General features: G+C 33.8%; 2 protein-coding genes across 8 annotated transcripts; both read right to left on the bottom strand.

The window, feature by feature from the left end:
- Positions 1-8,268: 8,268 nt before the first annotated feature.
- Positions 8,269-16,359, bottom strand: LOC111368747. 7 transcript variants are annotated; one of them, XM_022990170.1, is made up of 16 exons: positions 16,231-16,359; positions 13,331-13,429; positions 13,105-13,212; positions 12,706-12,741; positions 12,345-12,455; positions 12,057-12,140; positions 11,845-11,963; positions 11,616-11,717; positions 11,220-11,336; positions 11,060-11,125; positions 10,214-10,280; positions 9,987-10,040; positions 9,679-9,768; positions 9,431-9,457; positions 9,287-9,313; positions 8,269-8,574 (listed from the first exon to the last, which is right to left on the bottom strand). In XM_022990170.1, exons 2-16 carry the CDS (start codon positions 13,391-13,393, stop codon positions 8,428-8,430), a joined length of 1,218 nt encoding a protein of 405 aa, XP_022845938.1. In that variant the 5' UTR covers positions 13,394-13,429; positions 16,231-16,359; the 3' UTR covers positions 8,269-8,427. The 7 variants fall into 7 exon arrangements, with proteins under 7 accessions (XP_022845938.1, XP_022845937.1, XP_022845941.1 ...); XM_022990169.1 differs by having other exon boundaries at positions 13,331-13,444; positions 16,231-16,344; XM_022990173.1 differs by lacking the exon at positions 16,231-16,359 and adding an exon at positions 14,368-14,507 and having other exon boundaries at positions 13,331-13,399.
- Positions 16,360-19,820: 3,461 nt separating this feature from the next.
- On the bottom strand, positions 19,821-23,458 carry LOC111368324 (protein FAR1-RELATED SEQUENCE 5-like). Its single transcript, XM_022989554.1, has 8 exons — positions 23,431-23,458; positions 22,500-22,634; positions 22,133-22,210; positions 20,928-22,029; positions 20,535-20,822; positions 20,272-20,424; positions 19,986-20,193; positions 19,821-19,910 (listed from the first exon to the last, which is right to left on the bottom strand). Exons 1-8 carry the CDS (start codon positions 23,456-23,458, stop codon positions 19,821-19,823), a joined length of 2,082 nt encoding a protein of 693 aa, XP_022845322.1.
- Between the last annotated feature and the right edge of the window lie 935 nt (positions 23,459-24,393).

The following is a 24,393-nucleotide window of genomic DNA, read 5'->3' as shown; positions in this document are numbered from 1 at the left end:
AGTTAAATAACAATCAAGTTTGAGAATTACTTATTGTAGGACTCAGTTAACCCCCAATTTGTTGCAAGATCGATGTATACTGGGTGAACTAGTCATGAAACAATACCTCTATATCCACCTGATGGCGCAAGGCATTCCTGCTACTCCGATAAACGAGTGTTATCTGAAAAATGAGAGCGGCGCTTTCTATCCCGTTTTATCTCCGACGTGAGAATCAGCATACGGTGTTAGGAAAAACAAAGATGAAATTCGAATAGCTCAATAGCCAAAGTTTCTCTATGCCCATACCTGTTTCGCGTTGAGGGTATTTATAAGGGAGTGGAGCAGTGCAACGGTTGAAAGGTTACGGTGTCACGTGTCTCACGTAGCCTCTTTCACTACCCCACATTTTGAGTGGGGAGTCTTCAGCTACCCGTTGGTTGGTTGTATCCGTGCCAGCCATTACGTGCATCTCATCAATTCATAGATGATTTTATAGTGAAGTGTTGGATTGGCAAAGTAGGAAATCTCATGAGAGTCGACAGTCTTGGGAAGACGTAGAGCGTTCATGGGGGTCGATGGCCCAACGCAGGCGTGTAACGCCTCACTTTGCTCGTCATCGTAGGAGGCTATCGATGCTATCCAATATCACTGGGAAAGAATATAGTGATAGATCATTAATTTCCCCTTTATATTAAAATTAGATTCTGCAGAAATCAGTTATTTTACTGATTATAATCCTTTTCTGTATACAGGAATGCTTTCGTGTTTGTATATCTCGCTGTAGTTACAAGATTTGTTCATATCCGTCAGTTGAGTTTGAGTTCCATAAGTCGATCCAGTTCCTGTGAAGAGACCATCTAAGCTTCCGATCTTAGAGAAGCCGGATTCTTCTGCTTTCTACTCCATACCACCATCCCAATCCAATCTAATTTCTGAAGATGCACCAGGTACTCTGCATAGCCAGGCATGGAAAATTTTGAACATCCTTAATTTTTCCATTATAAAGTTCATTACCGCATCGTATGATACATCAGTCATAGGATATAACATAGAATAGTTCGTACGTTTATCTCTAGTTTGAAAATGATCCAAATAGAGTCGAGAAAAGTGACACGAAGTAATGTTGTTTAAAGAAAGCAAGAAACTGGAATGAATGTAAATTCATAACTTGATGCATAAAAAGCTCTACAATCTGGAATTATTGAAAGTGAAACATCAAAATCTCCACCCTCAACCAAAGCTGCACTCTCTCACAAACAATCAAGAAAACTGCGTCGTTTGGCAAGATTGTTGACGGCCGCCAAAAGAAAATATAGAAGATAAAGAGTGAGCCAATCCAGAAACAATCGCCACCTTCACTTGTCCCCTCTTTGGAATCTGACGGCCATACTCGATTTTCCTAAGCAAATTTCCTCCGTTGATCATTTCTCTTCTTCCTCCTGCCATTTCTGCTACTCTATATGGAAAGATCTTGCTCAACAGATTTAGTGCTAATGCTTAAATCTTGTGTTGTGGAGATAAATGTTGCGCGTGTCAAAATATATATATAGACCAAAAGGTTCCAAAATGCCCCTGGATCTCGGAAAAATTACGTTACATTTTTTTATTTTATTTTTTGGTCCTTTTCAAAGTGGCACCAGGAAAAGAGGTATATGTTGGTGGAAGCAAAAGCAGAAATAAATTATCATGAATTATTGCGTTTTGCATAAAAATCACATGGGATAATTGGTTCCATTTACATATATAAAATAAAATTGACATGGACCATGGTGGCTACCTGTCCAAATCTTATTTTGTGCTTTAAGATCTTTGATGTTGAGAGTACATTGAATTAGGACAAGTATTTTACAAGGTTCTACGCATGAGGAAAGCCTCCTAAATTATATATATATATATATATATATATATATATTTTAATATTCAAGTAACCCAGTTTACACCAAACTATATCCTGGACCCTCAAAACCCTTGCCCCTAAAACCTTGGAGGGGGTAAATCGCGGGTTATGCTTCAACTGGATCACAGGTTCCCTCCATTGCCTGTACACTTCTGCGCACAATAAACCCTCCTCCATAGTGATTGCTCCATACCAAATATTTGACCGCAGGTTCCCACCAGGAATCGAATTCTTCACCCTGCCGCTAAAAGCAAGACAATGTTGATTAATCCACCAGTTAAGCTGTGCCTCGGAGGACAAGCCTCCTAAATTATTGTTGCTGTTTAATGTCACTTGTTTGAAAGTTTGAAGTAGATATCACTCTTTTCTTTTTCTTTTTTCCGAAAATGGGTTTTTGTTGCCAATGTTTGAGACCGTTAATGAATGATTATAGCTGGTTGACAGTGCAATTATGGGAATTTTGACTTCTTGACTCTCGTTTAATCAAATAATTTTCTTGTGTTTGACGGAATAACGCCTAACAACAAAGCTGCTATAAGTTGATTTTGGATTTTATCATGAGATACACTCTTTCACGTGCCATAATCTACACTACTAAATTTCTGCTTAATTTATCCATCAATACACGAATTCTCTCCACATAGGGAAGATGTCATGCTAGATGTACACTATCTAGTATTTTTCTCCAAGCTGTGCTTGCTGTACACTCTTGTGTACAGCAAATCACGCAATCCCCTCACATGAGGGATTTGAGGAGGCTGTAAGTTTGTACAGCCTTACAGCTTTTTCCTTTTTCTCCTGACAAACCTTCATTTGAGAAAATGAAGAATCCGAGGGAAATGTGCCGGGTTAGAGGAAATGAACACGGGGTAAAATGAACTTTCCATCTTCCAAGATTCTTCCTTTGAATATATATATTAAATGCACTCTCTAGTACGAATTAAAGAAAATTGAAAAAATGAGCAGAGATATTTTCTTTGGATCAAAGTTGATGAGAATCATGGAGGGAAAGCTAACAAGGATCCATTGCATGTTCCGGATTAATACGGATCAATTAGAAGAGAATATCGTAAACCAATTAAAAAATGGGATGAATATAAAGTATGTAAAAAACATAAAGGATGTACAAAAATGTGTATAACTTTCTGCTCGATTGTTGGATTTTTGCCCATAAGTACAATCCAAAAATGTCTTTCGATTTTGCACAAGTTTGTCGGATGATTATGTCGAACTTTGGGGGTCAAATCCGATTTTTTAGGAGTTCAATTTTGCATATTTATGTTTTGAATTAGTTTAATGGTATTTTCGTTATTTTTAGTATCTTAGAGTGCATTTGGTTTGTTATTTTGAGACCGTTTTCAATTTTTAGTTTTCGAAAAACACTCAAAACGTGTTTGATATACCATTTTCTAAATACGACTTTGAAAACAAGGAAGATTTTATAACACATAACTCAAAACAAAGAAAATGAGCTTAAAATTTTTTCAAATTAAAATAATTAATAAAATCGCACAAAACTTACACAAATATAAATACCCCTTTCCCTCTCTCTTATCTCTTTTCTCCCATACTTCTTCAAAATGTCATAAAATTATTTCTAAAGGTTTTAAATCAAACGTATTTTCTAATTTTTTTGTTTTGAGAAACAGTTCTTCAAAATAACAATCCAAACACCTTTTCTGCAACCTTCAAATAATTTCTCAAAACAGAAAATAGAAAATGAATTAAAAAAAATGCAAACTAAACGCACCCTTAGTTTTATTCAAATATGTTAGGTAGTTTTCTAATTTAGTTGAATTTGTCTTTAGAATTAGAGTTTTGTTTTGATTATGAGTTTATTTTATGCCTATAAAAGACTTATTCATTGTACAATAAAGACATTATTTTTTAGAATTAATCATAATGTGAAAATTTCACTTTCTATCTTATTCTTAATTGAACATAATTTATCAAATATTTTCAATATTTGTGGCGCTCAACAAATTCATAGCAAGGTTCATAGTGTTCGCGATCACGGGGTCAACATTTTGTTGGAGATTTTGTTGGTTTTTGGTTCAATAAATAATTGGGTTGAGCTTGAAATCAGGATTTTAGCTTTCTTGAGGTTATGATTTAATCTTTTGTGAATTTCGGAACTGCTATTGCCACGTGAGTTCACATCAAAAACCGTGCATGAAACTATTCATTAGGCGAATTTTAAATAATTTAAAACTAGGAACAATAGTAGATTTTACGAAATAGGTTGGATAATAACAAGTAACTCTGAATATTTGGTTGAAATTAAAATATTTGATTTCAACTAAATTTATAAAGAGATTTGCTTGGTGTATAGGGAGAATTTCACATAACCCCTTCAAAATACACAATATAGGGGTGGGTGGCTTTTAATTTTTTATAATCTTTTACTCACATGAAATCTATCTTATGTGAATATATCCTACACACCAACATTATTCTATTTATAAATTATTTATACATTTTTTTTACCAATTGCACGACCGGATCTTGATCCTGTCCGTGTTCAGACGACCTTTTTCCAATTCAAATAGGAAATGAAACCCAAAAAAATAAAAAAAATAAAAAAAAAGAAAAAGAAAGAGAAAAAAAAAAAAAAAAAAAAATAAAAAAAAAAAAAAAAACCAAAAAAAAAAAAAAAAAAAAAAAAAAAAAAAAAAAAAAAAAAAAAAAAAAAAAAAAAAAAGTTGCTTTCACACTACTTGGACGGTTTACTAAATTGACTGTCTGGTCAATTTATCGTGAATTCTTCCGAACTCCGACCTTGACCGTTATTAATAATTGCCCTTGGACAAAATAAATTAACGTATCGTGATTAAACATTTGTCCATTACCTATCTTATCCTATTTATTAATTAGTGTTTGATACTTTCAAAATATGTTTTTCTCTATTCTTTTCAATTACATATTCTTTAATGAAATAATATTACATATAAATCTAAAATTTTTCCTTATGTTGAACCATACATTTTCCATCAATCAATTATTTCAAAATGCATTTTTTCCAATTCAATGAGAATCAAACAAGTCCTTAATGGATAAAGTATGATGGGTTCGATAAAATATTTCCGTTGAATCAAGAACATCTCACAAACACAACCAATGTCAAGTCAGGTTAATATTTTTCCTATTATACTTCTTGCAAACTAAAACTGGCACTCCAATCGAGCTCAACCTTTCGAGTAAACACGAAACGAGCATATTACATCGTACCCTAATTTATATTTATGAACTCAGTAAATCGAGTCGAGCACTTAATTGGGGTTTCAATCAGAGTTATACGCCTAACTTAACTTTGATAGATGAAATTTCAGCATATTTTTGACATGTGAAATTATTTATTTAGAGAATATGCAATTGCGAATGAATTTTGTGATATTGAGGTTCAAAATGGCTCAGTCTCTTTCAACTATTATTTTTTTATTTTTTTTATTTTTTTTCTAATTCTTGAAAACAAAATAGGAAAAAAAATAATAATAATGCAAATTCTTAATTGTTAGGTATTTATATTTCTGGGAAAACGTACAGATTCAGAGAATCACGTGACATTTGGTGCACGCTTGCAGCACATTTACACAAGAATTGCGTATCATGCACGTGAATGGTTGACACTTGGCAATTTGATTAGCTACTTTTTTTCTCATTAATTTTTGATTTGTTTTTATTTAATTCGACATTAATCAATTACTCAAAATACATTCACATAACCCAAAGTTTACAATTACGTGGTATGGCTGACCCTAGAGAACACATTTATCGAGTCATGCTTGTCTAGCTCAAGTTGTTCAAATCGATGCATTTTGAGGTGAAATTATTTATTTAGAGAATATGCAATTGCGAATGAATTTTGTGATATTCAACTATTATTTTTTTATTTTTTTATTTTTTTTCTAATTCTTGAAAACAAAATAGGAAAAAAAATAATAATAATGCAAATTCTTAATTGTTAGGTATTTATATTTCTGGGAAAACGTACAGATTCAGAGAATCACGTGACATTTGGTGCACGCTTGCAGCACATTTACACAAGAATTGCGTATCATGCACGTGAATGGTTGGCACTTGGCAATTTGATTAGCTACTTTTTTTCTCATTAATTTTTGATTTGTTTTTATTTAATTCGACATTAATCAATTACTCAAAATACATTCACATAACCCAAAGTTTACCATTACGTGGTATGGCTGACCCTAGAGAACACATTTATCGAGTCATGCTTGTCTAGCTCAAGTTGTTCAAATCGATGCATTTTGACACTTCTAAGTGTGCATCAAAATTTGAATATCCGAGCACATTATTATCAATTTGAAAAATAGAAAATTGAATTTGGTCCAAAAACGAAGAGAAATATCTCATTTCAAACCTTAAAACGATTCTCACTGGGAAATTATCAAAGGTGTCAAAGCATACAACCAAAATTGGGCACTTGGCAATTTGATTAGCTACTTTTTTTCTCATTAATTTTTGATTTGTTTTTATTTAATTCGACATTAATCAATTACTCAAAATACATTCACATAACCCAAAGTTTACCATTACGTGGTATGGCTGACCCTAGAGAACACATTTATCGAGTCATGCTTGTCTAGCTCAAGTTGTTCAAATCGATGCATTTTGACACTTCTAAGTGTGCATCAAAATTTGAATATCCGAGCACATTATTATCAATTTGAAAAATAGAAAATTGAATTTGGTCCAAAAACGAAGAGTAATATCTCATTTCAAACCTTAAAACGATTCTCACTGGGAAATTATCAAAGGCGTCAAAGCATACAACCAAAATTGGCAAAAATTAGATGTTGACTCGACTAGCTTGTTTTGTCTAAATTAAGGTCTATTTGGAGTCGTACTGAATCCAACCATGCTCACGAAAAGATGCTCAAAAGTGAGAGGTGGAAGGAGGGTTTCTTCTAACAGAGAAAATGACAGCTAGTGAATGAGCCAAACACAACATAATCCCAGCCTTCACTTGACCCCTCCTTGGAATAAGCCTCCTCGTGTATTTATTCGACAAATCTCCGCCGTTGATCTTAATTCTCTTCTCCATTGATAGAAATTTGAATTTCCGCTTTTGTGTATTTGAAGATGGATGGAATTTGGTAAGAAGTGAATGAAGAGCTTGTGAGTGTAATTGGCTATATATAGGGAGAGTTCTTTACAAAATTGCCCCTCCGTGTTTGGTGATAAATATGATAATTCCCAAGTGATTTAAAAAAGGTGTCGTGGTTAATTGATAATGGGACCCATTCTTGACGGTCAAAAGATGCAATAATTCAGTGATGCTTTGTCCCTACCAATACTATAAAGGGAAATTTACACAAAAGGACCCAAACCTTTAAATCATAACAAATAATTCTCAGGCTTTTTAAAACTGTGCTGTAGAAAGTTCTTTATACGATTTTGATCCAAAAATTCATTAGTTGATCAAAAGTCAAGTGTTTAACCATAACTTGACAAATTTTAAAGGTCAAAATGGCCTTGTAACATTAAGGACAATTTATATCAGAAATATCAGTTCTAAAATCAGTCAAATTAAGGTCAATTTCTTGATTTTGAAATCATTAGGAGTATTTTCAGTGCATATATAGCCCCCGTTTGAACCACATTATTGTAAAAATGAGAATGAAAAATATAGTCGTTATGGACCCCACACAAGCATTTCTAAGAAACTATCGTCATTACATACTATGTTCTAAAAATGGTGACGGACCGCCAATTACACCAAAAGATCCTGTAGGGCAACCTCTCCAACTCACGAGCTAACAAACATACAAACATAACCAACTTCCGTACCCATGCGACGTGACAAAATTGCTAATAGCTAATTTATGAATTATACTCGGTGTACAATAATTTTGACAATATTATTAACGTCACAGAGTAAATTGTCATTAAACAGTTTAAAAAATAATTCATCTTTTCCACCAACGATTTTTCGAAAACTACAACATTGTCAATAATGTTGTACAAAATGATCATACAAATAAATTTATCCCTAATTTATAGCAAAATTACAAGACTTCACTAATTATGTTATCATATACAAGTATAATAACAAGCTTCGTACTACGTATATCCGTTTACCATAATTTTGCTTGTCAGCCCATGAGGCGGGGAGGCTGTCCGCAGGGCCGAAAGGGTTGTCAATCACATACCGCACCTAAACCCGAAGTTTGCCGTCATCACCTAATTATGCTATCGTGATTTTCATAATTTTTGTGAGTTAATTACGTCAATAGGCATTAAACTTTTCGAGTAATTATGCCAATGATTACTGAGTTGATTTCTGACGCTAATAGCCACTTAGGTTTTTAGCTGTTACACTAATATTCACTCGATCCAGAAAATTAATATTAAATTCTGTGTCAAAAAAGTAAAAAAAGAAAAATTTAATCGAGACATAAAAACTAAACTACGTATATCCCAGTTAAAAATATGCTAACTGAAAGGAAAAATAATAACCATTTGTGTAAAATGATATAATTATGAGACACTGCAAATTACAAAGAACCAACCAGCCATCTACAGTCAAGTTAAACCTTTGAATGCTGTGTTTGGCTAAGCCTCTGCTTTCTTCTTCGACTGGATGGAAATGGATCCCTCCAGTTCTTGTCCTCCTTTACAGCTTGTTCCCACCGCTCCTTGAATATTTGAAGTTCTGAAGTTGATTGCCTTCTAATCTGCATAGTCAAATTCAAGTAGAAATGTAAGACACTCAAATCCCACATACATATAAGGGCTCAGTCTACTTTTTGACCTTTTAAAATGAAACCAAATATTATATGGCATCAAAACGTATTAAACTCCAACAAGCAACTCAATTCGACTAAAATAAAAACGAGCACAAGGATTCCAAAAATGGTATGTTGAAAATGAGCCACCATCTTGCTAAAGTATGCTAAGGTAAATCCAGATCGAATAACGATGAAAGCTTGATTTAGTCTTCTTAAAAGATTGACCTTTTAAGATCGAATGCCAAGTCTTAATATCCTTCACAAGTCATGTTGCTTATGCCAGTCTCGAAAGTGATCTCCATAAAAGAGCAAGAATTCAATTTGCAAAAATTTCTGTACTTATAAACTGGTGTGTGAGAAACTGCACATGTAAATTTCATATGATTCGTGTAAATAAATTACAAGGCGAGGGGACGATGGAATTATTCTTATTATTCACATTTCGGCCTAAAGTGTCGATAACAGAATTGAAAGTAAGCACATAAGACATGCTATAAATTTCTCCACAAATCAAGTAACAGATGAATCTTGTGCTCGTGCATTCATGTGAAACTCAAGACAAATCCAATCATACGATGTGTTATCACGAGTTTCTGTGTGTCAAAAGAAACATAGAAAAAGTAAAAATCAACAGAGCATGGAAGAAGCAGTTTCTCACCTCAGATCGTACGTCAACGGCAGTCCTCTGTAAATCAAAAGGAAATAGACAAGGACAGGAAATAGTTTCAGTAGCTGCACATTTTTAACTGGTAAAAGTACTTAATTATGAAAAAAAAAAAAAAAGAAACAGCAGGAGCTGTACCTTCATGGTCTCCTCACGACGTGGAGCCTGCACAAATATCAAATATCACAAAGTTAGGCAAAGATCAGAAATGGGAACAATCCATTAGATAAATCAGTGTGTACAATAGAAGAAAAAAATCATGGTACATAAATTAGAAGTCGGACTAGGAGTAGTAAACCTAAATTTAGTCAGGCAATAAAAAAAATGTTGATTGGTAGTGGACTACAGACAAGTCAGATCATACATGAAGGGAAAAAAGAAATCACCTTTTTCGCAGAAGCCCCGCCCAAAGTTTGTATACTCTTATGAACAATGTATTCACTGTCTACTACTCCCACCTTCTTTGTGCGGTCCCCCTACGAAAGATCCAAGTTTATCAAAAACACAAGAACTAAATTACATCATGTCGAACTCAGTGTACACCTTAGTCAGATTGCCATCGGATTATTATCTAATGTTAATATATAATGAAAATACTTAATTGGAGAACTGCTTGCTCATGCCAACCAATTTGTTAGAGTAAAATATTTAAATAACTTTATATAAAATACCCTCGTGAGGAAGTAATTTTTACCTGTGCACAATAACCGAGTTTCATGTCCACCCCCCATCCATGAACAAGATCATTCTGACAGAGATAGTTGTGTGTCAGATAAGTTGGAATGAAAATAAAAAGGATGAAAACTTATCAAATTAGAAAGGCAACCGTAAAAGATTCAGCTAAGTTGAGTTTCCGGGTGATATCTTTTATTGGAAGTCAAGGTATAGGAGTTTTTTCCAGAGAAAAGCACCAAAAGTTACCTGTATTAAATGCCAGGCACAATACCATGCAGATTTTGAAAACACAGGAGCCATTCCTTCCACAAATCTGCAAATTTGAAAAGGTCGATGTTTCGTTTAAATTGGAAAACGTATTGCTCTGAGGGTCCATTTGACAAGCTGGATTGCCTGGACCGTGAGGATTCTAGTTGTCTGTTGCTTCTCTTTTGGTTCAGTACTAAAACATAGTAGAGCCTTATTTTCTTGCATTTTCTTCCCCACGTAAGTTGATAAGAATGTATCATTTAAAAGTATATATATGTCCACTTCACAACAAAATCACATTAAACATCCCAAAACTATATGTTATAATTTACTTTCATAATGAAATTATAGAATTATTATGATTTAACATTCTACATCAGTGGCTCCTATGTCATCACTGCAACAACTTACCACATTATATACGATCTTTTACAGGAGAACCAAAAGGATGATTCTATTCCAAGTTATTCAGTGCACCAAACATGGCTCAAAGTAATTAAAAGCTCGGGTAAACAATAACGACAGGCTTAAATAACATGGGCAAAAAACACATGGATAGCAGCATATGGTGAGAAATACAACTCCAGAGAAAATGAAGTTTGAGAATAACTAACTTGAGCAACCAAATGCCAAATACTAAGCCCCCGTTTAATTCCCATTCTTATAAGAATGAGAATGAAAAATATAGCCATTACGGGACCATATAAGAGAGAGAAAGTCAAATATGGTGGCTTGATGTGATAGATAATAGTTATATTTTTCATTTGGCCAGAGAATGAGAAACAAACGGGGCCTAAGTTTATAAGGAAAAAACACACAACGACATAAAAGAACGTAACATACCCTGTGCATGGTGGCCCCTCACTATCATCTGAACATTTCGTACTACCTCTAGTGTCATAGACTCTTCTGCTTAAACAAAAAATAATGGAAATATTAAATTTTAAAGTATCTATAGATAGAACTCAATGGTCAGATTAGATAAATTTTGCACCCAACTCACCTGTGAAACTTTTTTATCCTATTTCTTATTGTAATCCTGTGATGTATGCCAGTTGAATTTGGGTCTAAAGCTGGCTGAGATATCTCTAGTCCTTCTGATCTTACAATTTTTAAGTACCTGAGTAAAGAGAATTTTTTAAAATTAAGAAACGTCTCGTAGATTTATGAGCAATCACAAAAGATGGAGTCCCCACATGTTTGAAGCAAATATTTTGCATACGACTTAATATGGAAAAAATCATGTTACACTTAGCAGTTCAAAGTTCAAAAACACAAATTTCCAACTTGACATCAGCATGCTTACAAGAATATTTGGTATTAGAATAACTAATTACTTGGAATAAAATTATTATAAGAAAAGCAGCGATAGAATGTCACATAGGTGCAACAACAGTACCTTCCAGGATGGAATTTTTCCACCCCCAAATCTTCATCCCACAGGAATATGTAATCATAAATAGACACAACAGCCGGATGTAAGAACCGTTTTGCAAACCACCTGAAACAAAAATACTTTAGTGCAATCAAACTGATTCCGCATGTCCAATTATTAAAAAAAAAAATGTGTGTGTGCGCGTGTGTGTATTGAACTCTGCCTGATTAAAGACGCAAATTGTCAGTCTTACCATTTTGTTTGGTTGTGAGCAACTATATGTATTGCATCTTTACTCCATTCCAGGTTCCACCACCCATTCACATTACCATCGTAATGGAACAAAATAATCGTAAAGTTCTCTGAACGAAACTGAATTCAACAGAATTAGGCAATGGATGAGCACCATAAAATGGTAATGCATATCAAAATTTCTCATCTTCATACGTCAATAGACTGCTGTACCTTTTGAACAATTGAATCAACATTCTTCTTTTGTTTAATCCCAACTGGCAGAGCTAGCAAATTATGGGAGTTTTGAACATTAGCCTGAAAATTGAACAAAGGCAGCCAGCTATATATAAGTGTTCAGCTATTGTATACAGAACCGTCACAATTCAGCAGACTTCAGTACAAGTACTGGGATCTGCTAGCAGTCAGTCACAACTAAAAGATCAACATAATTCATGATCCAGGGGGATACAGAATAAAATGATTAGTAGAGTCCACTGCCATACAGTATTACATTTTTACCTTTGACTTAGAACTACTTGTTTTCCATAGAGGCTTTAACTCCAGGTCTGACCATGCCTCAATGATACCATGGGGCAAACTATTTAAACTTGTGGAGGCAATGCCTGAATCCTGATGAGAATACCAACAACTCCTCAATGTCACAATGAATAAATAATAAGAATTTCAGAATGACGATGCAAGCCATGGCCCATGCATATTAACCAATGCTTTACATTCTAAGAAATTCTTAAAACATTTTCAATAGCTAAGCTATCTTCAATTCAATAAGCTATAGTGTTAATATTCAAAGTCTGAACACGAACTAATACAAGAAAGATTAATAAAACAAGGCAAGAAGACGTGGGATTAAGATTATCACCTTTAATATGTAGAATGGACGTAATCTTGACTCCAACTGATAAAAAAGAAAAGAAAAAGTATTACGTGTTTGTCATGGAGAAGGATTGTAAGGTCCCACCTTTATAACCAGTTTCTTTTTCTTTATTAGCCTTATAGCTCATTCAAAAGTAAGAAACTCGCTTTGAGCATACAAAAACAGGTTATCATTTGCAATTTAAGTAAAGCTTCCAACTGATGACATTTTAGAAGGGGAGGATTTTATCTACCAGAGACTAGAGCATGACCAAAAAAAATTCATTTATAGTGTTTCAAAACAGGCCGGCCCAAAAATCTATGATGATATGCACTAAACAAATTAGTTTACATTCATTTAGGAACAACTAGTGCTTTTAACTAAGAAAATTACAAAGTAGCATACCTCTGTCTGTTGAAACTGATAAATTGTAGTCCTATATATAATGAACAGCATTACTGTACAGAGAAATCCCACCAATGGCAGCTGTTTCATCTTTGCTCCACATACTCCCTGCAGTTCCATTTACAAGTTAAAATAGAATACTTCGGTTAGACTACATATTTGAACTATAGATTTTACACTTAGTTATAGCTTTATATCAAAAATAAATAAATAAAAAGCAACATACCCCGTCAAATAGAAATTGTCCTTTCTTCAACAGCCACCTCCACCATGACTTGGATGCCCTCATAGGCAACTACAATTTTCAATAGACTTTCATAACAAACTGCAACAAATACATCTATAACTTATGTTAGCACTAGCCAGTGGATGCATATGATTGGAAAAAGACCGTAGTAGCCAATGATTTTCAACTAGTACATTTTTTTTCATTTGCAAATGCTAAAGTATGCACAAAGTACATCTCAGCTTTAACTCATAGTAAAAAAGAGTTTTCAAAGATTGGAGGAGGATGGTTACAAACTTCAGCAGTAAATGTAAAATTTAACTTTACAATAACACAAGAATTCTGCTGTGTCTCTATTCAAATAAAAAACTCCACAATTTCTCAATTGCAAATTGAAAAATGAAGAACAATTATAAATTGAAACGCTGGCATGCAAGTCTTGTGAAGTGTTCAGAATAAACTAACACATGTCCTAGATATTATTGAGGCTGCACCAAATGTCTCTGCACATATTAATTACTCTAGGGGTTATAGCGTACGTTTTCAGCCACTCCAACCCCAAAATAATATTAATAACTAAATAAAATCCCACAAAAAACTAAAAGCATTAATCAATTAGCCTGGAATTGAGTAATTCTCTCTGATCTATAGAAGCGGGGAAAAAAAAAACTCAAATCATTAACCAATTAGAAAAATCGCAATTAATCTATAAAATATCAGTTTACTTAAATAAGAAAAAAAAATCAAATATTTATAATCTAAAACAAAATTTAAGCACACGGGATCCTGTACATGTTACTTTAACAAGAACCATCAATCAAAATTTGAACGGGAACTCAAAACACAAACCTTAAACCCACAAATTCGATCAATCAGAGCCTCACGTGACAAAATTTACCAGCTCAAATCAAGCTCCAGAAAATTTCCTTATATGCATCTATGTTTATATATCTCATAAGCGAATATCGAATTGCTTATGAGTGAAATCGTAGCTCAATGGAATAAGTAGAGAGAAGTGTAGATACACATGTACGTACATATATCGAGGGGGCTGAGTGGGGTGGGCGTGGCGAAGGAGTCTTGACAAATGGGAGGGAGTACAGGAAGCGCCACGTATAAAGCGAAGAGAGGAACAGGGATAGAGGCGCGTGGGGCGCAATAAGCAATTTGCAGAGGATTATTTATTAATTACTGTAAAAAAAAATCCGTAAAAAATGGTGGCAAAGATTGATTAGTAACTAAATGATGTTTAATCGAAAAGCTTGTTGCAACAATATTGTATAAGCTCGTCTAGGGTTCGACTAGGCTTCTCTATACGTAAATCTTGACATTGTCAACTAATCATGCTTTATATTTTTTTATATTTAAGTTTTATCTAGGGTTCATCTAAAGTTCGTAAAAAAGTGAAAATTTGCTTTTAAGCTTTTAGAACACTGAAATTAATTGAATAATTAATGACTTGTTTGCAACTGTAAATTAGTGGTTTTGGACGAAGAAAACAATGAGTTAAAATTTTTATTTTATTTTTGATCTGAACATTGAAATTTGATCAATTTCAAGATTCCAATGATTTTTTTTTTTTAAATTATGTTTTGATCACTTCTGATTTTTCGATCAATTGAACTGAAAATTCATGTCCAATTCATTATATCTTGAATATATTATTCGATCTTTAAATAGGACAATTGGTTCGCACCAATTATAACGATTTTTACATTACTAGTATATAATTGGATCGATTATTGATTTCTCCAATAAAAATCAAGCTCAATATTTGCAACATTGCAAAATCTTGCCCACTAAATATAGAGTTTACTCTTACACTAATATTGCATATTAAGCCCTTGTTTAAGTCCAATTCTTGTCTAAAAAATACATTATTAAATAGTATATTGATGAAAAATATTTGGTTAAAAAATAAAGAAATGATTTGAATTTGTGTATAATATTATTTTATTGAAAAATGTGTGGTTGAATTGAGGTCAAATCGTTGTTAAGAATGAATTTTGATGAAAAAATAGACTCAAACAAGGGCTTAAGTATGGCTATTAATATTACTAGTCTATCTTTAGGAGGAATAATGTTTACTTTGAAGCGTACAAGCAAACAAAAAATTGGACCACATAAATTGATATTTATTTATTATTTAATAATTTAACACGTTCAATTGAATAAGATCGAAGATAGTAATATTTAATCTTATTTTATCCGATTTAGTTATTGTACTAGTGGAGGTATAAATCATTTGGCCTGCTTTGCCCATTGAAATTTTCTTTAAAATAATACGTATTTTGTGGTTCCAATAAACATGGTGTTACAAAAAAATAAAATTATGAATTTTCAAAATTATGGACCCGCATCGCATGTGCAACTTGTTCACTAAGTCAAAATTTTAGACTACATGACATAAGAAATAATGTGAAGTCGATATTGAAATAAAATTTGATAATATTATTTTCTTAAAAGTTCATGAATCAATAACACGAGTACAAACGAGGAGAAAACAGGGATCATGTCAACTATTTGTTAAATCCAGCAATTTGCAATTTTGTACTAAAAAGATCATTCATATCATGTGAAATATATAGCAAAGCCATGCGTGTGCATACTTTTGAAAGGAAAAAGATTAATTTTGACATGTCAATGGCAGATGTAATATGTAGAATTGAATTGAAGCAGATATAATTAAACAAGAATTGGGTGTAATTTGGCTTCTGTCTAATTCGAACTTTATAATTTTTTTTTTTTTACACGATTTGAATTAGAGAATAAAATACTTTTGAAAGCTCATCTCTATAACGATTGATGTCACTTACGTCAGTAGAGGAATGAAATCAATATCAAGATAACTTCTTTTTTAGAAAGCACAGCAAGTATTGATGATTTGAGAGATATCATACCTCATGAGTTAGTTGTCAAGTGACTTTAGAAGAACGGCCTCTCATAAGATCTAGTTGAATTTTAGGATTAGAGAAAATAGGTAATCGACCCCTTTTCATTCGTCTTATGCCAAACATCGTGCATTTATGTTCACATATTCGAGTCTAATCTTTTACAATCTTGCGTACCCACTTTTTATCCAAATTGTTAGCTTCGTAACATGGACTCATGGAGGTGGGTAGTTTAATAGTCACTTTTCAACAACTACCCTTTCCTATTCAACAAGTCCCATTCAAACCCAAAAAATTGTAATATTATTAAATACCAAGGATTTAAAAATTAAAACTTATCATGCAATTAAAATAAGCTTAAGCAATCGTTAAGTACTAACCTATTCTTTTTATTAATCCAAGGGTATATATATTCATACCACAATTTTTGTTAATTACACTACAATATAATTACAATGAACATCTCAGAACTTTTCTTATTTTACACTTGCGTTCTCAAATTTCATTTTTCTTTTTTGATTTTTTTTTTAATTTTAGATCTTCTATTAATTTTCACATCTTGTCTATAGAGACGATTTTCGTCCAAAATGTCTATTGTAAATGATAAAAAGACATTTATCTTTCATATTTTTAAGGATTTGTCTACAAGTACACAATACATTACATAACGATTTACACTTGCTGAGCTGGCGTCTTCCCCAGTCAAAATTTTTTTTTTTGAGTCAATTTCTCGCCAAAATCTCGCGAGAGAAATGAACTTTAAAAGAAAGACTCCTTCCCCCAAATTGAATCTCGCTTGCACAAACAATTCCTCCTCTCTCAGATTTGTGAAAGCCCTTCTCTTCAAGAGTTTGATCTCCGACACAGTTCATTCTCTTCCATTTTTTCAGTTTGAAGAATAGTGAGCCCTTCTCTCTCTTAACCGTCGTCCACTTCATACTATTGTGAAGAATCGAAAGACATCGAAGTTAGTATATGTTGTTCGAAGCCGACTTTTTCCTGTTCATTCTAGTTGCTTATTTCTTGTATTTGCTTAGTCAACAACTGATTTTTACTAGTATTCGATTTTTTTGCATTTTTTTTGGGAATAATCTGGTTATTTGAGAGTTCGATCTCCTTGCACAGTTTCTTCTCTTCCATTTTTTCAGTTTGAAGAACCGTGAGCCCTTCTTTTTCTTAACCGGCGTCGACTTCATACTATTGAAAAGACATCGAGGTTAGTATATGTTGTTCGAAGCCGACTTTTTCCTGTTCATTCTAGTTGCTTATTTCTTGTATTTGCTTAGTCAACAACTGATTTTTACTAGTATTCGATTTTTTTGCATTTTTTTGGGAATAAATCTGGTTATTTGAGAGTTCGATCTCCTTGTACAGTTCCTTCTCTTCCGTTTTTTCAGTTTGAAGAACCGTGAGCCCTTCTCTCTCTTAATCGACGTCAACTTCATACTATTGTGAAGAATCAAAAGACATCGAGTTTAGTATATGTTGTTCGAAGCAGACTTTTTCCTGCTCATTCTAGTTATTCGACTTTTTTTTTTGGGAATAAATCTGGTTATTCGATGTTTTCGCCATTTTTTGGGAATAAATCTGCTTATAATTTTATTTGTTGATGTTTAGTTGATAGTTATAAAAATGGGTTTTGATTAGTGCAACAAAACGTGCCATTTGTGTTTGCATAGTTGTTGATGTTAAGTTTATAGTTGTAAAAATGGATTTGTGACTAATGCAGTCAATCTTACCATTTCTGTTTGCTTATTTGTTGATGATAAGTGTATGGGTATAAAAATGGATTTGTCACAGCAAATGGGCAAAGAGTAATCTGTGAAATAAATATGCATATTTGTTGATGCTAAGTAATGTTGGTTAGGTTAACTAGACAATCGGTACAAGTGTTCCTTTTATCTTATGTTAATTGGTCTTGTATTTGTCAATGCAATTTGGTATCTTGGAACAATTTGCTGCTGATTTGGTTATTTTGTGGTTGCGTTAGTCTTGTTTGATGGCAGGCAAGAATAGAGAAATCTTTCATAGTTGTAGACAACTAGGACACACGATGTTGGAATGCCCCAAGAAGAGAGCATGTCCAAAATGTGGCGAGGGTTTCGTCAAATGGATGGAGGTGGAAAAGAATACTGAAAACATGGGAAAGATGTTCCATTGTTGTACTCGAGACTGCAAGTATTTCAAGTGGAGTAATGTTTTTTCCCGCTGAAGAATATTAGTTGCATTTTGAACGTGAATCAAGTGGTGTCCCAAAGCCTAAAGATCGGTTCGATGATTTCTCGCATATGTTCAAAGAATTGACTAAAGTATCTACTAATGAAGATGACTTGGAGATTTCGTTCAGCTTCGCAAGGGGAAACGAGTTTTGGAAGGCAACGACAATTGAAGAAAAGCTATCGTGTAATGTTAGTGTAGGACTGTGTATGATGTAGTTTTTTATAGATGTAATTTGTAAGTGGATGGTTATGTGTACTGTAATGGTGTAGGTTTGTTTAAAGCTGGTTTGATTCAATGAGAATTTCTTTTGGAAAAGATAATATTGCTCATGTCATTTATAGCTTTCATATGTGAATATTTGATATAAACTGGTAAAAAGATAATATCTCTTGGTTGCTATCTCTTCCAATTAATTTGACAAATGCATGTGAATTGGAACATGAATATCATTTTTATGGGCCTCATTTAGTTTATTAATCACACACTAAAACTTAAATATCACTACTATGCAGAGAGACAAGATTTTTCTTTAGGTGCGTCCCAACATATTATTAGCCATTACACCCCAAATACCACCAATGCAATTTCTAAAATCTACTACCCGATTCAGAAATTCAATTTCTAGATTTAAGTTCAGATTAAATTTTGATCATTAACAATGATATAAGAGTTGATTACACAATCTAGAAAATCTTACAATACTAACCAAATCCAGATCCAATAATATCAAAATGTCCCTTAGATTCATGGTTAATTACCAAATAAATGGACCATTGAAATTGACAGAATTTCCCAGATGGGGGGGTGCATCTCATTTTCTAATAGAAAATTAGAAAATTTCAATATTATATCAGAATTCAACTCAACCCAAATATTAAATCAGAATTCAACTCAACCCACAAAAACGTAAACAAAGAATATGATACAAAACCAACCTGTGGCAATGATCCCTGCAAAATTGATAATCTTGAACGAACTTGAAATAAAGCTTGGATTTACACTATTACACATGAACTCAAATGGTGAAAAATCAAATCTTGTGATTGAGGCTTAAATTGGGTGAAACAAGAAAACCCTAAAGAAATGATAAATTGAAATCCCAGAATTTATTGCATTGAAGTCAAGTCATGTAGGCAAGTCTTCCATGTACAAATTTCATGGGGTGAAAAGAGAGCAAAAATTCATAATAATATTCAGTCCCCCAACATCATCTTTAGCCCCAAAAACTTACATAACGCCTAAGAAGAATCCAAAAACTTATACAATCGATAATTAATATTGTACATAAATTCACATAACCGGATTTTTCTACATTGCACAACATCATCTTTAGCCCCCCAGAACGCAAAAGAAATCTTGTTGCTATTTATTGATTGCCATCACAACACTTCAAAGCTATCCCGTGTCCCAACATCTTTAGTAGTGAACGTGGATGAAACCAATTTGTTCTGCCTTTTATGCATGGGCACCTATACAACATGGGAAAAAAATTCAGCAACTTTGCAAGCTAAAAGTATGTTGCAAAGCTTGAATAAATTTCATACCTTTCGAGAACTTTTAGATTTACTTGAACTAGTTTCTAGATGGCCCTTTCTACGAAGTTTTCTAGGGGCACCTTTGTGTTTCGTGTACTTCGGATCCAATATGCTTCTGCTAGCACATGCTACTGAGTCAGCACATTGAGAGCCCACATTAATACACTTCGACTGAGATGCTTCTGTTGTTTCTAACATGATCAAATCCATAATTCTCCTACATCGTTGTTCATCATGTGTTATCACATCTGCTAACTCGGTAAACGTATTGCATAGTTGCTCATATCTAACCTACTCGACACTACTGACAAAACCATCATATTTGATGGGAACCCTCATGTAAGGTCGGTTCACATCTTGTCTCCACCTCTTCAATATATATCTCTCTGGAATTAACACCACATCGTTACGGATTAAAACTGAGATTGCATGCTTGCAAATAATTCCTCTAAACTCAAATAAGTGGCAACTACATTCAAATTCACAAATTTCCCTACGAAATGAAATTGTAAAAATTTGTTTCTTCATGCCTTCATTGCTAATGATATCCTCACGAACCTCGTAAGTGGAATTAAATATGAGTCCGTCACAGATAAGATCTCACAATACACCTTCTCCGTAAACTCTTGCTGGAACTCTTTGAACTTAGAGATCGTGTACACTGATTGAAACTGTTTCTCCATATCATACCTTATTGCACAAGGGACCATCTGTGAAAATGATTTGAAATCAGCTTGAAACTCTTTTTCAACTTTACTTCTCAATGCCTGCTCATATTGTTCTACAAATTGTTTCAGGGAAGTTTTTGAATGAACATATCCATCAAAAAAGGCATTTATGCCCTCGCTTCGTTAGGTGGTCGATATACCAGCCCAAAATGAATTTTTCAAATAACATGGCACCCAACGCCTTCTATCATTGTAAAGTCCAATCAACCAACCATGTTCTTACAGTTCATAACGTACAAGTATCGTATGCCATTTTTCCTCAAACTCTGGAGGACTTTGTGTATCATACACCAACCCATGTACACTAGAAAGAATAGAATTTTTGTACCTATGGTTGCCGAACTTTTCTGGCAACTTCTTTAAAATATGCCACAAACACAATCTGTGTCTCGTGTTTGGGAAGACGATCTCAATTACATTTTCCATAACCCGATCTTGATCCGTTATAATTCCACTTGGAGCTTGACCGTGCATGCATTCCAACCATGTCTTAAACAACCATACAAAAGTCCAAGTATCTTCATTCAAAATTAGGCTGCATCCAAGAAGTGTTGATTGGTTGTGATGATTAACTCCAACAAATGGAGCGAAGGGCATATCGTACTTGTTGGTCAAGTATGTGGTGTCAAAAGTGATCACGTCACCAAATTCCTTATAGACTTCTTTGCATTTGTTATCCGCCCAAAACACATTCCTCAACGGACAATCTTCATCCAAATCTATACTAAAATAGAAGCCAGGAGTACTTGTTTGCATTCTTGAGAAAAAGGCTTGAATTGCAGTGGTGTCTCCCTCACCAAGCCTTAACCGTCGCACTTTGTCGATAAAATTTCTACAATCTTTTTCAACACACACCATCTTGTCATATCCACCGGCTTCAACTACGGCGGAGTTAAAACTTTTGTGCAATGAAATTCCTGCAATGTCATTTATTTCAAGCTGTCTTCTGATGCAAGCACTAATTTCGCGATTACATCGATATAACCTCGATTTGGATGGGCTTGTTCTGTGATTGTGCTCGAGATAGACAGTGTTAATACGCCATGTTCCACCTATCTCCGAACATGCTGTCACCCTCGCTTTACATCCAGTTTGGATTGTTGGCTGAGGATTTAAAGAAGAACTTGTAGCAGTGGTTTGTCGTCCTTCTCGACCACATGTGAAGCATACATATCCTACTATCCCGTCTTCACCCTTCCTTGAATTTCTTTTTCTGACAGGAAACCCGACTTGGTATGCATACTTCTTGTAAAATTTAAAAATTTCATTTTCGTCTTTGAACTTCATTCCAGGCCTTGGCACAATAATGTCAATTCCTTCATAACCTGCACATAAATTTCCTCAAACCAAAAATATATAAATGTCAAAGAAACCCAAAATAAATAAATAAATAAATAAATATATATATATATATATGCACACACACACAATGGAGCCAGATAGCCGTTGATTCAATAATAAGAGATTTCTTGTCATAAATAACACTGCAATGTATGGACTGTACAACTGAAATCAACAATGCACAGAGCAAGAACAACTTGGAATCTGAGAGAGCTTCCATTAATTTTTATTTTTTTTAATGTTTATCTTTTTTGAACTGCAGAGATGAAAAGAGGGTTTTTTCTTTTCATTTCTTCTTTTCAATGGAAATAAATGTTTGAAGAACTAAAATGAATTACACATTTCAGATCCTAACAAATGCTTAGAGACTACAAAATATATTTGGGTGTTTGTCATTGTTCAGATCAATAATGTGCACAATATAAGATTTTTAAAAATAAAAAATAGTGAATACCTGCGTTCTCCTGGCCATCAAAATCGTCGACTGCGATCTCGTCGACCTCAAGATCATCGGCGTTGATGTCATCACCTTTGACTAATGGGTACGTGTTTTCATTTTCGCTCACTTGAGAAAATGACTCACTTGCAACTGATGGGGGAAATGTGTTGGGCTCAAATCATTGTACTCGCCGGCGTCGAATCTTCCGACATCGATTTCGTCTGCTTCATTTTCCAAATATTGTGACTTTAGGTTCTCCTCATCTTCCATTTTTTTTTGCCTCTAAAATGAAGTCGAAGGATATGTGATGGAGGGAAGGGTTTCTTTAGACAAATCTGATTTTTTTTTTTTTAATTTGGCGAGAAATTGACTCAAAAAAAAATTTTTACTAGGGAAGACGCCAGCTCAGCAAGTGTAAACCATTATGTAATGTATTGTGTACTTGTAGACAAATCCTATTTTTAAATATTCGAACTAAATAACTAATACAAAAGTTAAACAAAATATTTGCCCATCTTTGCAATGCACTTTAGCAAAAATATTAGGAAGAAAATCATGATTAGAGATAAAATATGTTAATTAATTGAAAATTAAAAATGACAATGCATTGAGAAAAAAGTTTATGACATAAAAATAAAAGTAGGCAAATATGGAGTACCATTTTTATAATTAGAATGTGGTACAAAAAATTGTTGTGTGAATATAATCACCCTTAATCCAATGATAGTGTTCTAAAAAATGCTCTTAGACAAGGTGCGAACAAAATGCCATGCCTTGACCGTAAGCACGAATAAATCGGTCAACTTGATATAGTTGACCGCTTAGTTCGTAACTAGGCACACTTTATTATTTTTTTTCCTTTTTTTAAAAGTCTTTTTTTATGATCGTGGAACTCCGGGCCAATTTACGCGCACCTCGACTAATTTCACGGTGTCCTGAAGTTTACAGTCGGTGCTTTCCTCAGTGTTCAACATTTTTTCTTTGAAAATTGTGTAATGATTAATGGTAGAAATTATTAAGTAAATATAATATTTTATAGTTTTAAAAGTTTTATATATATATAATCTAAAGAGGCACAACTAAAAGAATGAACCATCTGATGGACTTGATGTTGCTGTGTGTTGTATTGATCAGTTCAAGCCAGGGACAGATACATGCACGGGCCAAGCTTGATCGGACTATAGCCCGTATCCGTCCCTGCAAATGTCCACTTTATTCTCTCTTTTTTTAAATTAAGATAAATCCATATACATTTGTATTGTAGCCCGTGTCCAAACTCATGGTTGGATCTGCAACTGGTTCAAGCAGCAACTGAAAATCGAATATTGACAAACTATCTCCTATATCGTGCCTCAAACTGCATGGCTCCACCATAGATGACGAATATGGTTGGCAAAAAGTAGAAATCAACCATAAGATAACAATTGAATTGATTGGAGTGTGTTCTCTCTTGTAAGAATCTTCTTGTTGGCAAGAAGCCTGCTCTTTTAATAGTCGGAGATGATGAAGCTATGGTTCTTGAGAACAAGATTTAGTTCATCCACACATTTTACCACAACACCACCCCTCCTATAGAAGACAAAAAGAAATGCAGAGATTCTAAAAGCATGTTTGGTAAACAATATAATGAACTTTTATGATTGAAGGCAACAAAAGAATCCATAGGTTTCACAGTTTGAGATGTTCAAGTTGGTCTAAGGCACCAACTTAAGGTTCTGGTCCAAAAGTGTTGGTCGAGTTCATGTTAGAACTGTACCTCTGTTCTACATGAAGATCGACCCGGAGATGTTGATACTATTGAGCGGACTACTGAACCAAAGACGGCTCTTCAACAACATCTCCAAGGAGATATTAGTATGCCTAAACGTGGAAAATTTGCAAAGGTAATGAATCAGTTTTCCCGGTGACT

The sequence above is a fragment of the Olea europaea genome, chromosome 19, assembly GCF_002742605.1.
Source record: "Olea europaea var. sylvestris chromosome 19, O_europaea_v1, whole genome shotgun sequence".
Lineage (NCBI taxonomy): Eukaryota > Viridiplantae > Streptophyta > Magnoliopsida > Lamiales > Oleaceae > Olea > Olea europaea.
This window is presented reverse-complemented; position numbering and strand designations above follow the sequence as displayed.

Bases quoted from the DNA above. Each gene is read 5' to 3' on its own strand.
- LOC111368747 (XM_022990170.1), bottom strand. From the start codon at position 13,393: ATGAGGGCATCCAAGTCATGGTGGAGGTGGCTGTTGAAGAAAGGACAA. The intron at 11,126-11,219 runs GTGAGTTGGGTG...TTGTTTAAGCAG, and splicing joins AGGATAAAAAAGTTTCACAG to AAGAGTCTATGACACTAGAG. The intron at 9,314-9,430 runs GTACAGCTCCTG...TTTGATTTACAG, and splicing joins GTCGTGAGGAGACCATGAAG to AGGACTGCCGTTGACGTACG.
- LOC111368324 (XM_022989554.1), bottom strand. From the start codon at position 23,458: ATGTTGAACACTGAGGAAAGCACCGACT. The intron at 22,635-23,430 runs GTAAACTTCAGG...TTCCCCCATCAG, and splicing joins CACTGAGGAAAGCACCGACT to TTGCAAGTGAGTCATTTTCT. The intron at 22,211-22,499 runs GTATTCACTATT...TGTTGATTTCAG, and splicing joins TGATGGCCAGGAGAACGCAG to TTGTACAGTCCATACATTGC.